The sequence below is a fragment of the Clarias gariepinus genome, chromosome 20 (assembly GCF_024256425.1).
Source record: "Clarias gariepinus isolate MV-2021 ecotype Netherlands chromosome 20, CGAR_prim_01v2, whole genome shotgun sequence".
NCBI lineage: Eukaryota > Metazoa > Chordata > Actinopteri > Siluriformes > Clariidae > Clarias > Clarias gariepinus.
In genome coordinates this window covers 4057134-4070000 of record NC_071119.1, presented here as the reverse complement: position 1 = coordinate 4070000, position 12867 = coordinate 4057134, and the positions used below count along the sequence as shown (strand labels likewise).

At 39.4% G+C, this 12867-nt stretch overlaps 1 protein-coding gene across 2 annotated transcripts in view; it reads left to right on the top strand.

Moving 5' to 3' along the window:
* The window catches only part of zcchc7 (zinc finger, CCHC domain containing 7), a 42934-nt gene that overhangs the window by 27125 nt on the left and 2942 nt on the right, over positions 1 to 12867 (top strand). For both annotated transcript variants that reach the window (XM_053480011.1, XM_053480010.1), the window contains exons 3-6: positions 408 to 466; positions 655 to 786; positions 2566 to 2736; positions 3930 to 3965. In XM_053480011.1, the coding sequence (XP_053335986.1) occupies positions 408 to 466; positions 655 to 786; positions 2566 to 2736; positions 3930 to 3965 (398 nt within the window). The remainder of the gene's footprint in view (positions 1 to 407; positions 467 to 654; positions 787 to 2565; positions 2737 to 3929; positions 3966 to 12867) is intronic.

Genomic DNA, 12867 nt, shown 5'->3' with positions numbered 1-12867 from the left:
ACACACACAGTCTCATGTCCAGCCCTTTCCTCCAGTGCATCATGGGTAACATTTTAGACGATCGTATGGACTCTGTCACGCTGCAGTGCATCATGGGAAAACATCATCGACAGTTCTGATCCTTTATTGTATTTTTTGCGATGCTCGCAAACATGTACAGGTATGCAAATGAGAGAAGCGCGTGTGTGTGTGTGTGTGTGTGTGTGTGCGCGGTACAGTCGTGCAGCTGTGGATCAGTGTGCTAACTGTCTCTCTTTCAAATCTGTCTCTAGAGGATTATATAAATACGAACAAATCAGGGGAGTTGGCCTTCCTGAAAACACACACACACACACACACACACTAATCACTATATTACAGTGTACAGTGTCATCATGTGTTTCCTGTTCCCTCTTGTTTTTCTGCAGAGTTTGTGAGCGTGGCGGGTGACGAGCAGGGCTGGGCCGTCTCAGACAAAGACAAGGAGGTACCGGATCAGGCTCATCTCACACACACACACACACACACACACACACACACACACACACACACACTTCTATCAAAACATCTATATGGTACAGTAAGGAAACTATCAGCAGTGCATCATGGGTAAATTAAAAAGCTTATTTGGAATTTTAGGTATAAAATGTTTTGTGTGTGTGTGTGTGTGTTTAGGCCCAGATCTGCAACAAAAGAGGCTTGGTGGCGACGAGACGCGTCTCAAATCGCTACTACACCGAGAAGACGGTCACCTGCCGCAACTGCAACAAGCTCGGCCACCTGTCCAAGAACTGCCCCACCCCCAAGGTACTAGCGCACTGACCTTACCCACAATTCCACATTGTCGATAATCATCACCTCGCCTGGGCTCCATTCTGTAACCAACTGCCAAAGCCTGTGAGAAAACTTTGTAATGGCCGCCTTTGTCCAAAAGCCACCTCATGAAATATATCCTCGTATCTTTTTAAGACATCAATCGGCGGTCATGACAGAAATGTCGCTGTTATTGTCGCTAAACTAGACAGAACAGCTACAAGTAGAATTACTTACCACCCCAAATTCACTTCCTGATTCGGTGAAGTTCTGTCCATGTTAACAGCCCTTGACACCCGACAAAACGTGTTTAAATCAAGTCGAACATCCTTTCAGAAATATGCACACTTGCGTATTTCTCATCCTTAACTGGTTCGTCCACAGGTTGTGATGCGAGGTCCGTTTAAATTTTCTGCACAATTTATTATTTTCCCTTGGGATTTAAATTTTTTTAATTTAATTGAATTTTGTTGTAGCCGATTCCCATCTGTCACTCCCTCGTCAAAGCTACAACCATCAATCAAGTGAAGGCCAAAGACTATTGCATGTTTCTTTCGAACCAGGTGACGCCAGCCACCAGAATTTCCGCCACTCAGCCACTCCTTCCGCTTGCTTGAGCTCACAGATGCCCGTAATCGCCCGTAGAGCCGCGATTGTTGTGACAGTGCCAAATGCCTTCCATCCCTCCATTCTGAGAAAGCTCAGCCAATCTGCTTTTTCCAGGCCCTCGGCTGCGAGAGGCTACAGCATCACCCGGAATTTAAACTTACCATTTCTGAATGATGGGACAAACTCTTTTTTTTCGGGGGCTCCCAGGACTCTCTGGAGTTTTTTTTCCCCCTGGGATTTCTGAGTTTCTGAGAACAATTGACCACAAAGTCTGGTTTATTTTGTTCAATGAAACACTATCGTTACGCACTTAGGAACCGTTCCCTTGTGTTAAATGGCAGCTCACCAACCTAGTAGGTGCATACTGCCACCTGCTGTATCGGAGGGTGTAAATACGCAAGTGTGTCTAAGAACAATGCACAAAAAACTATTTGAGCGCAACTTAGTGGGTGAGTGGGGACCGATCGTTCCTGAGCACGGTTTGAATCATGTGAAAACACCAACTTAATCGGCTAAAGTTGTGAACCATTACCATTTGACCCATTTTTAGGGGGGAGTTTGTGTGTTTGACAGAATCAAGAACTGTTTTGACAGAATCGAGAACTGTTTGACAGAATTTCGGGGGACTTTCGAATTAGGGCCCCAGGAGTCGGCGGACTCGAGCAACAGAAGCTGTGCGATATTAAAATTGCGTTTGATCTAGCACACAAGGGGGACGTAATATACTTTTGAAAGAAAAAAAAAAAACACGATTGCAGCATTATTATAAAAAATGCAGTTCTTTTTTCTTTTTTTAAACAACAGACAATGTTCCATACAAAGACATAAAAATAGCGTAATTTTAGTGTTTGTCATTAACTTTAACTTCACCTGCGTTTTTCTGTTACATCATTCACACGTAGCTTGTAAATACCGAATAAAATTGTCACAAGGTCTTAGCTCAACTCTGAATATGAGCCAAATAATTAGAAAACGGCGTTGCGTTTGTTTAATGGACATCAGTTTTAAACCTGGTTTCCGGGGACCTGGCGCTGATGTGACCGTGTAGGGGGGGATGTAGGGTGGCAAATGTTTTTAATTTATTGAATAATATGTTTTTCTATTTTAACTCTGACTCTGTTTCTCTGTGTGTGTGTGTGTGTGTGTGTGTGTGTGTGTGTGTAGAAGGCACCATGTTGTTCGCTGTGTGGTCTCCAGGGCCATTTTGTAAAAAGCTGTCCAAACCGTCACTGCTCGAACTGCGCTCTTCCGGGTCACACGTACGACGACTGCCTGGAGAGGGCGTACTGGCACAAACGCTGCCACCGTTGCGACATGACCGGCCACTTCGCCGACGTGAGTGACTCCCACGTTACAGTATTTCACGGACACAAGATTACACACATTTTAAATGGAAGAGCAAAGGGTTGTGTGATTCAGAGTGGGAGATAGTGGTAGTGAGTTCCTTGCCTGTGTGTGTGTGTGTGTGTGTGTGTGTGTGTGTGTGTGTGTGTGGATGGGGTCTTCCCCTGGGCTGTTCCTTTCCTCATTAAGAGAGACGCTTCACAGGCAGTGAGTGTAACTCGCACACACACAAACACAGCTCGTCACCTCCTGACAACATGCCCGCTGAGAGAGACTCGAGGTAGAAGAAAGACGAGTTAATGAGGAATTAAAGGAAGAACAAGTGCATGATGAAGTAAACTGTTGTTTTGAAGTTTACAGTGCAGTCACCTGTAAGGGCGCAGCGATATATCGAGATAAAGAAATGAGAAATATTTTCAGCCTGGCTTTTAGAAATGATCGCTCGTTTTAAAAGCTAATATCGTTCGCTTTTTATATTTATAAATTAATAATTTATAATTAATATATAATTATTAAAATGAATATTTAAACATATATAAACTGGAAAATATATCATGAAGTTTGTTTGTGTGTATAATAATTACTTAGTTATTCGATCACAAAAACGTTTTTGGGATTTCAAACAAATCTGCTAAATTTTAGGGAAAAACTTAAACCCAAAAATGCAACTTTTAGGGGAAAAATTGATACGTAAAATGTTTACAATTTTGCTTATCTGGAAGTTGATTCGCGTCCACTGGACTTAGAATTTCGCTAACTTCCAGGGGAAAACTTAATACATAAAATTTAGACTCTCAGTACAGTTTTTCTAACTTTTAGAGGGAAAATAAATACATAAAATTAAGACTTAGTTCAATTCCGCTGATGTTTTGAAAAAAAAAAAAAGTACAAGTAAAATTTTAAAGGCTCGATATATATTTTTAAACTTTTAGGGCGAAAATGTATTTCCTAAAATTTTTGAAGTTTAGTACAATTTGGCTTATTTGAAAGCTGTGTCGTGTCAACTGAACTTACAAAATGGTAAAACTTAAATTGAAATACAATTCACTACAATTTTGCTATGTTTTACGGTAAAGTGGAAGAACTGCATTTTAAGATCACATTTATTTCCATTTGTTCAGTTAGTTTCTAGCAAAAGGTGTCCTTTACATTGGCTTTTGTTCATACCCCTTCTCTCCACACAGGCCTGTCCTGACATCTGGAGGCAGTACCACCTCACGGTAAGAAATCTCACACACACACACACACAAATTGTTTCTTCGAGCTCATTAGAAACAAGAATCTTAAGTAGGTTAAGACTTAACGAGAACCTTGAGAACGATTTGGTGAAATTGTCTAAACAAGCTCTGTAAAGGTGCTGCATCACCTGGGAGAGAGTCATTCATTAACTGATTGCAGCATTAATGTAATTTAATACGTTATTGTATTCTTGTTGTCAGGACATGTGTGTATCTGTCGTTATGGGGACACAAGGTCCTCACAAAGGGCTGATAACCTGCTCACATACACACACACAGTTATGGTGACCAGGCAACTGTAGTCACACCATAAACACTCTTTCTTACTCCCATAATCTCTCTTTGACACACACACACACACACACACACAGATTTATGGGGACCATAACTGTACACACACCATCAAAACTCTTACACACACATACACGCACACTTTTCTGTGGGCAAAGCAAAGGTGCCCACAGTGTCTAAAGTGTCTCACACAGACTTTCTTTTTCATGTGTGTGTGTGTGTGTGTGTGTGTGTGTGTGCACATTTTGTGAGTAAAGTGGGTAATTGGCAAACTCGGGAAGCGTTTGCTCCCCATAGATTCACGGGGCTGAGAAGGCATGTGACAGTCACACACACACTCTGCCAAACGTCAAGGGGCAAGCTGGAACATCTGCACACCAGCACACACGCACACACACACACACACACACACACACACACGTACAGAGGAGCGTTTCAATATAGACCTCAGTGTAAGAGAAAAGAGCAGGTTGTTTGTCAATTAAAAGACGTGATAAGGCATGAAATGGGCTGCCAGGATCGCACTGCACCGAGCAGTCACTCGACCCATCACACACACACACACACACACACACAGTGGCTAATTAGGAAGCATGTATAATGAAAAGGCCATACGGTTAGCAGGAGTAACACCGAGAGACAAAGCACAAGGTGAAGGAGATTCACACTCATCCGATCATGATGTAAAGATAATAAGAGTTTACACGGGAGTTTGTATTTATACAGAGGGCCAGAATAAGGAAGGCTAAATATTTAACGTATTTATTTATCAAAATAAATAAAAAAACAATTCCAAGAGAGATTAGAATGAAGCGAAGTGAAGTGAAGGAAATGACCGAATTACAGTTTTGATAAAAAATTAAAAATAAAATTTCCTTCTTTCTTTGTTTGTTTATTTATTTTTGAAGAATCGAATTAGAAACCTCGTTATACAGTAGGTCCTTGGTTTTAAAAACGATAAATTGTGTATTTTCGCCACTGATTTAGATATTCATTTGAAATGTATGTTTTTTTTTTTTAATTAATTTTGATATTTAAACTAAGCAACGTTTATTCCTTTCCTTATATTTAGAAAACATACCGTATAAGGTGAAGACATTTTAATACATTTGTTTATATGTTAAAGTACATTGGGTGTTTTGTTTGTTTGTTTGTTTATTTGTTTGTTGTTTGTTAGATATTTTTGTTTTCTGTCTTTATTTCTGTTTCTGTTTCTCAGAAATACAGAACTTTTCATTTTTATATTTATTTATTTCCCACCTTGACCTTCAGGTGTCTTGTTAATTCTTGACTCATTACACTAGTGTGTGTGTGTGTGTGTGTGTGTGTGTGTTTGTGATTCCACTTGCTCCTCGGCTGTAATGATATATAATGGGCTCGGAGTCGCTTTATAATAGAGTGTAATAGTGGATGATGGTTTCATATGGACCTGTTCGGTTCTGCTGGGCTGCACCCATCTGCTGGGATCCTCTGGGTCCTGCCCTGCGTACGGCTGCGTGCGTACGTGTGTGTGTGTACGTGTGTGTGTGTGTGTGTACACGCAGTTAAATGGACCAACCCTCAACATACGGCATTTAAGGCCTTTAAACTATCTGATACTCGAGGGCTCCGAGTTAAATACAGTGCAGGTACGTGTGTGTGTGAGTGTGTGTGTGTGTGTGTGTGTGTGTGTGTGTGTGAGTGACTGTGAATGTGTGTGTGACACTTCGGGGAGCTGTGGCCTGTCGCCCTGCGCTCAGCCCACTCAGGTGTGAAAAGGCATTCTGTCAGAGCAGTCCTTGCTACTGGGTCTATTTATCGTGTGTGTGTGTGTGTGTGTGTGTGTGGTCTGCACCTGTGTTCGCTAACAAACAACCTCCAAACTCGACTGGCTCTGCCACAAAACCCCAGAGAGAGAAAGAGAGAGAAAGCTGGTTGTTTAATGCCAGAAATGCGCTAGCTGCCGATTGTTTGTTTTTATCGCGATTAACGATAACATCGATGTGTTTCAAAAAATTTAACAGAGATGAGATCTGATAAATGTAAAGTTCATGGTTAAAATATCGTATGGTATCGTGGTATCAGAAGCAGAGAAAGTACTATTGTTGTTCTTTTTTTTCCACGCCATGTAATAAATACACGAATTTCAATAAATTCGTAAAAAACGAAAAAAAATATTGAGACTAGAATTTCACTGCGCATCATTTGTTGAATGTTTAAAATCTGCTGTACGTTATTGTTAGTATTTTGTTTTATTAACATTATTAAATAAAATATTTTCCCCCTGATTTTTAAAAGTCACATGACAAACCATAGCATTAACCAACAACAACAAATTTCACAAGTTAGAAATTTTTTTTTCCAGTTTGTACAACACGGCAACATCGTGAAGTTTTAACATATAAAGTGAAGCCGTTAAAACCGTAAAATTAAACAAATTATACAATTTAGATTTTTCTATTTTACGTCGTTCAGAACTTGAAATGTTTTTCCTGGAAAGTTTAGCATTAATTGTAGTTTTGTTTTGTTTAACAACAGAAATTAAATTGTTTTCATCTTCGAATTTCATTATTAAAAACACCCTCAATAGTTAACATTTAACAAGGTTTCAAATATACAGTGTAATGAGCAATTTATAAAAAATTGTTTACAATATTCTGTATGAAATGTACATCTAGAGTTTTTTTGTACGCATTAAACTGTTTATTTATAAAACTAGCTAATGTTTGTGTTCAAAGCTTTAAACATGACGAGAATGGAAGCCAGGGTTTTCGGAAAAGGACACGATGAGGACAGAAAGCACAGGGAGACCTCTTTATGAGGGAACATGGTACTGGAATAAAGAAGTGCTAAACTCACAGCGCCATCTGTTGCTTGAAAAGAGGAATTACAGCTTTCTTGCATCAGTGGAGCAAAATCTACTAATCGTGTTTTTGTTTATTCATAATGAAAGAGATTTGGGACCTAAAGTTAAAGTTTTACAATTTGCACAACAATATGAGAAATAAATAATAATAATAATAATAATAATAATAATAATATTGATTTCCTGATTGATGATAAGGAGACGTAAAAGTGTGTGGCATTCATATAAGGACATGATGCGAACAAACTAAATAATAAAACTATTATTTTTGAAAAATTGACATGGATAAATGATAAAATTGATAAATGAAAACTAAATTCAAACTTGATAAATTACTGCCGTTTATTTATTGGACAAGATTTAATAGTGAATTGGCCATAACTTGAAATTTTTTTTTTTGCAAATGAACACTGTTAGTTGTCGGTCACATATTGATCGGAGACTAAATTAAAACATTTAAATAATATTATACAACGGTGTACAGATCCTGCGTGATAATGTGAGCTAACTATGAGCTAACTGAGCTAACTATTAAAATCGGATTTTATCTGATGTTTACACCACCACTGATTTTTTTCTGTTTTGTTTTGGATTTTTTAGGTCACTAAACTTTAACAGTTTTACATTTTTATTTTATCTTAATTTCTAAAATTAAATTAATGATGTTACCAGTTTTATCCTGGTACATTTTTAAGGCAGTCCTGTACTTCTGTCTTCTGTTTTTTTTTCCCCCAACATCGCCAATTTCTATCAGGTAATATTTGTTAAAATGTAAAAAAGAAATTTGTAAAAATTATAGTTTTAGTTTAGTCTAAATGTTCATGTTCAATTGATACACAGCTGTCAAAGTGATGCTTAAATTTTAAACAGTTTTTAAAAACTTTACTGACAAAAAAACTGACAATAAACCATATAATTTGGGACCATCAGCACTTCAATAGCTGCAAGGAAAGATTTTATATATAAACTAATAACTAACTAACTTAATTTCATGTAGAAACTAATGTTTGTGACTTTATTATTGTATTAGAAAAACAATGAGCACTACAGATAATGACAAGATTTTGTACAACGTAGAAGCATCATGACGACTAACACAACACAAGCCTCGTAGACGAGTTGATACGTCCGATGTACTGGAACTGTGTAAACACAACGTAGTTTAAAAAGCTCTTAAGGATGATTTAAAAATAGATGTTAAATCCAAATTAACTAATTAAATCCTGCAAACTTAAAATGGAGACGCCTAAAACACCCCTTTTTTGATGGATGATACGTGTCAGATATTACTTTCTCGCTGAGCTACAGAGCTGTAATCATCTGAGTGTGTATGTGCACGTGTGTGTGCCATGTTTTGGTATCATAGTGGGGACCAGCCAAGTGTCCTCACAAAGATCGGAGAGTTTGGGCAGCTTTGTGGGGACATTTAGCTTGTCCCTATGACGAGAGGGTTTCTCCAGGTTCTCTGTGGAGAGCTGGAGTTATATTTAGGTGAAGCGTTGCATTGGTGAATCATCCTCGGAGACATGTCCCCTGAAGGTCCTCACTCGGATAGTAAGACTGTGTGTAAGTGTGTGTATCGATTGTTGGCCCAGGGCAGAATCTCAGCAGGATGTCTTGTCAGAGCGCTGAGCACCACTCATAGATAAAGCTGTTCAGTACATTCGCTCTCTCTGTCTCTGTCTCTCTGTCTCTCTGTCTGTCTTCATTGTTAAAGTTCCTCGTCTAATCGGATGAGTTTTTTTCGGCTGCGTTCTCATTCTGTCCGTTTTTCGCTATCGTTTCTATGGTAACAGCTCAAACTTTAACCTGACGATGTGTTTATCAACGGTGCTCCAGACACATATATCTCACACAGTACAGTGCAAAAGTTTTGACCCCCCCCTTCATTCATTCATATATAATGAAAGAAACAGGAACAAATGTTTAATGCGACAGGCTACAAAACACCTAAAGATACAGTTTTCAACTGGTTGTTTATGTAAGAACCTCAGCAGCGACCTCGTTTCCCCTCTCGTCTGTTCCAACCACTCAGCATTCAGCATCAGCAATATACTGGACTATAGTATATAGGAACTGGACTGAACCTGACGAGGGAAACCCAGAGAACTGTTCCTCAAGACTACATTACAACATACGAGAACATCTGGATTCTTGGAAGCGAATTCTGAGGAGATGTTTAGGAGCTCCAGACTTTTGCACAGCGCTGTACACCGCTTTATTTCTTACAGAACTCTAAACCGCGCGTCTCTGCAGCAGTGTTAGAGCGCCTCCTGGAGGACGCGGCGACAACATTCCTCCAAACGGCCATTTCAGATTCCACATCGGTGCCGAATTAATCCTTTGACTTTCACCCATGCGTGGCCGGCGATAAGTGTGTGTGTGTGTGTGTGTGTGTGTGTGTGTGTGTGTGTGTGTGTGTGTGTGTCATTGTGCGCCACGTGGCACTCGGTGTGTTTACATGCAAATGATGTTTGTAATTAAGTGCAGCTCGCTAATTGTAGCCGAGTGGAATCCTGAACACTTCCTCGTCACAGGCCTTCACCTCCCTCTCTCTTTTCCCTTCACCTCCCTCTATCTTTTCCCTTCACTCACTCTTCTTTTTTCTTCCTTCTATCTTTTCCTCTTCCTTTCTTCATTTGCCTTTCTGTCTTTCTCCTCCTTTCCCTTTCACTCACTTCCCTTTTTTCTTCACCTCCTTTATCTCCTCATTATTCGTTCTCCATTTCTCCTCTATTTTCTCCTTATCCCTCTTTTTCCTCCCTTTTCTTTTATTCCTCTCCTATTTTTCCCCTCACTCACTCCCTTTTCCCTCCATTTCTCTTTTTCCGCTGTCTATTTATTTGGCTATATCCTTTTCTCTTGTTTCTCTCTTTCTCTCTCTCATCCTTTTACTTTCTCCTTCTTCCTCATTTCTCTATTTCTTTCCCCTTCCCTCTGTGTTTTCCCTCCCCTTTTTCTCCCGTTTTTTCTTCTCTTTCTCTCTCTTATTCTGTCCCCCTTCTCTTCCTCATTTCTCTTTTCCTTTCCTCTTCCCACTAACTGTATTTTTATCTGTCTGTATTTTTTATCTTATTTTTCTATCTGTCATTTTCCCTTTTCCACTTTCTCCCGTTTTTCTCTTCCCTCTATTACTTCTTCATCCCTTTTTCTTTCGTCTCTCCTTCCTGCTCCCTTTTTCCTTCCATATTATCTTTGTTTATTTTTTCTTTCTCTTTCTCACATTTTCTCTTCTCTCTATCTGCTCCTCATCCCTTTCTCCTTCTTTTCTTTAATTTCTCTCCTTTTTTGCCTTCACTCTTTTCCCCTCCATTTCTATTTTTCCTCTGTCTATTTATTTTTTCTTCCCCATTCTCCTGTTTCTCACTTCCCTCTATCTCTTCATCCTCTTTTTTCTCCTCATTTTTCTTTCTCCTCTTTCTCTTCCCTCACTCGCTTTTTCCTTCCATCTCTTTTTTCGCTTCCCTCTTTCTTTAATTTTCCTTTCCCTTTCTACTGTTCGTCCTTCTGTCTCTTTTGTCCCTCTCTTCTCTCTCTCTCTCTCTCTCTCTCTCTCTCTCTCTCAGTTATTAGGTCAGGTGGAATTTCTTAACCTGGCAATTATTTTTTTTTTTTAAATGATCACCCCCCCCCCACACACACACACACACACACAGTGCATCTTTCAGTAAGGTATGCAGCATTGTCCCTGTGACCTCCCTTTAATCCACCAAACACACAAAGACTGTTTATTTTGAGTGTTCGTCCAGGTACTGGTCTCTCTCTCTCCAAGAGTGTGTGTCTGTGTGTAAGTGTGTGTGTGTGTGTGTGTTCTGAATTCATACTGGTAACAGTACAAATTGTTATGTGTCTAATGGATTAACAATAGAGCCAAGGTGAAGAGCCAGGGCCTCTGTGTGTGTGTGTGTTAAATGTGTCTGTAGTGTTAATAAATAAATAAGAGGAGGTTTAAAGATCTCCGGTGCTCTTCGTTCCTTCAGGTTTTGCGACGTATTAATTACAGCAGCGTATCACACACACACGTTTATGAGTCTCATCACTGCATACAAATGGGCTTTGTGTGTGTGTGTGTGTGTGTGTGTGTCCTGTGACCCACTGACTCTCGGCCGCCGAGCACAAGCGTATCAGAGACCACCCTCTGGCCCGCTAATCCGTTTAGATCGGACCGATAGAGGCGCACAATAGCGAGGTAATTAATAGGGCTACAGAGCTTTATGCATGGAGTGTCGGACGGTGTGTGTGTGTGTGTGTGTGTGAGAGAGAGAAAGAGGGAGAGAAGAGACGAGCAGGGGGGCTTTTTTTTGTTCCCTCGCTCTCTTTTTTCACCTTTGAGGCCATGCGCGGTAACTGGAGCTCAAGGTCAAGGCAAGGGGGGGGAAGGGTGTGTGTGTGTGTATGTCAGTCAGTCAGTCAGTCTAATTTGCATGAGAGATGAGCGCGAAAATGGAGCAAGAATGAAAAAAACTAAAATGTATCCATGAGTTTAAAACATTTATAACAGGAAGTATGTTAGTATAATATATATATGGACAGAGAGAGATGTGTGTGTGCGCTACACCCGAGCGTACAGCCAGGGGGCGCTCTGCAGTTTCCCTCAGAGAAAAATAAACCTGTGTTAAAGAAAATGTTTACTTTGGGGTTTTTTTTCCTTTAAAGAAAGAAAACGTGATTGAAAGAATGCCCGTATCATTAAAGGCGCCCTTAGCGGTTAAGCTTAGTTAGCATGTTAGCATGTTAGCAAAGCTTAAAGTGAATTAAATCATCGCTCTGTATAAAAACTAGCCCCGACTCATAATTAAAGCTGTATTGGTATAAGATTAAACACACACACACACACACAGTTTGCAGCTTTAAGTTTGATTTAAGTTTGGTTTGTTTGTTGTTGTTTGCTTCAATCAAATCTTATTTTATTTGTCATATACACAACCATACACAGTGTAATATACAGTGAAATAATTGTGCGACTGTAATTAAAGCTAAAATGTAGAATGGAAATACAGTGAAACCTCGGATTACAAGTAACACGGTTTCCGAGTGTTCCGCAAGACGAGAAAAGATTTGTAATAAATTTTGACCTGGAAAACGAACAAAGTCTCGGTTTAAGAGTACCGAGTATCACGTATCACGTATCACGCGCGTGCTTCTTGTTTTGACGCCAAGTGTCACATGATCACAACTAAGCCAACGGATTTGCGCTGCAGAATTGTGGGTAATCGTCTCCCCTGCTGGGTTTTAGTGCTCGTCTCTTACTGGTATAATCAACATCCGTGCACACGTGTACTGTTTACTATAACACTGTGACTGTGTATGTGTGTAAAACATATTTTATTTTGTTTTTGAAGGGTAAAGTGCAGGTTAATTTGTTTTATTTTTACTTTATATTCTGTATTAATTATTTTTATGTATTTATTTTTTGAGCTGTGGAACAATTAATTTGAGTTTCCATTATTTCTTATGGGGAAATTCGATTTGGTTTATGAGTATTTTGGAATACGAGCCCACTTCCAGGTCAAAATATGCTCGTAATCCAAGATTTCACTGTACAGAAGTATTTTACTGAAGTAACTGTTATACTGCGAGAAATGTAAACTTTAACATTTATAAATACACAGTTACCTCAGGATGCAAGTTTAATCCGTTCCAGCCACTCAAAGATATTATCAATATTACAGATTTTTAACGCTATAATTATATTTCTGCATATAAAAGTTTCTCCTGGACGTACACACGTTCTTGCGAAATTTTCAT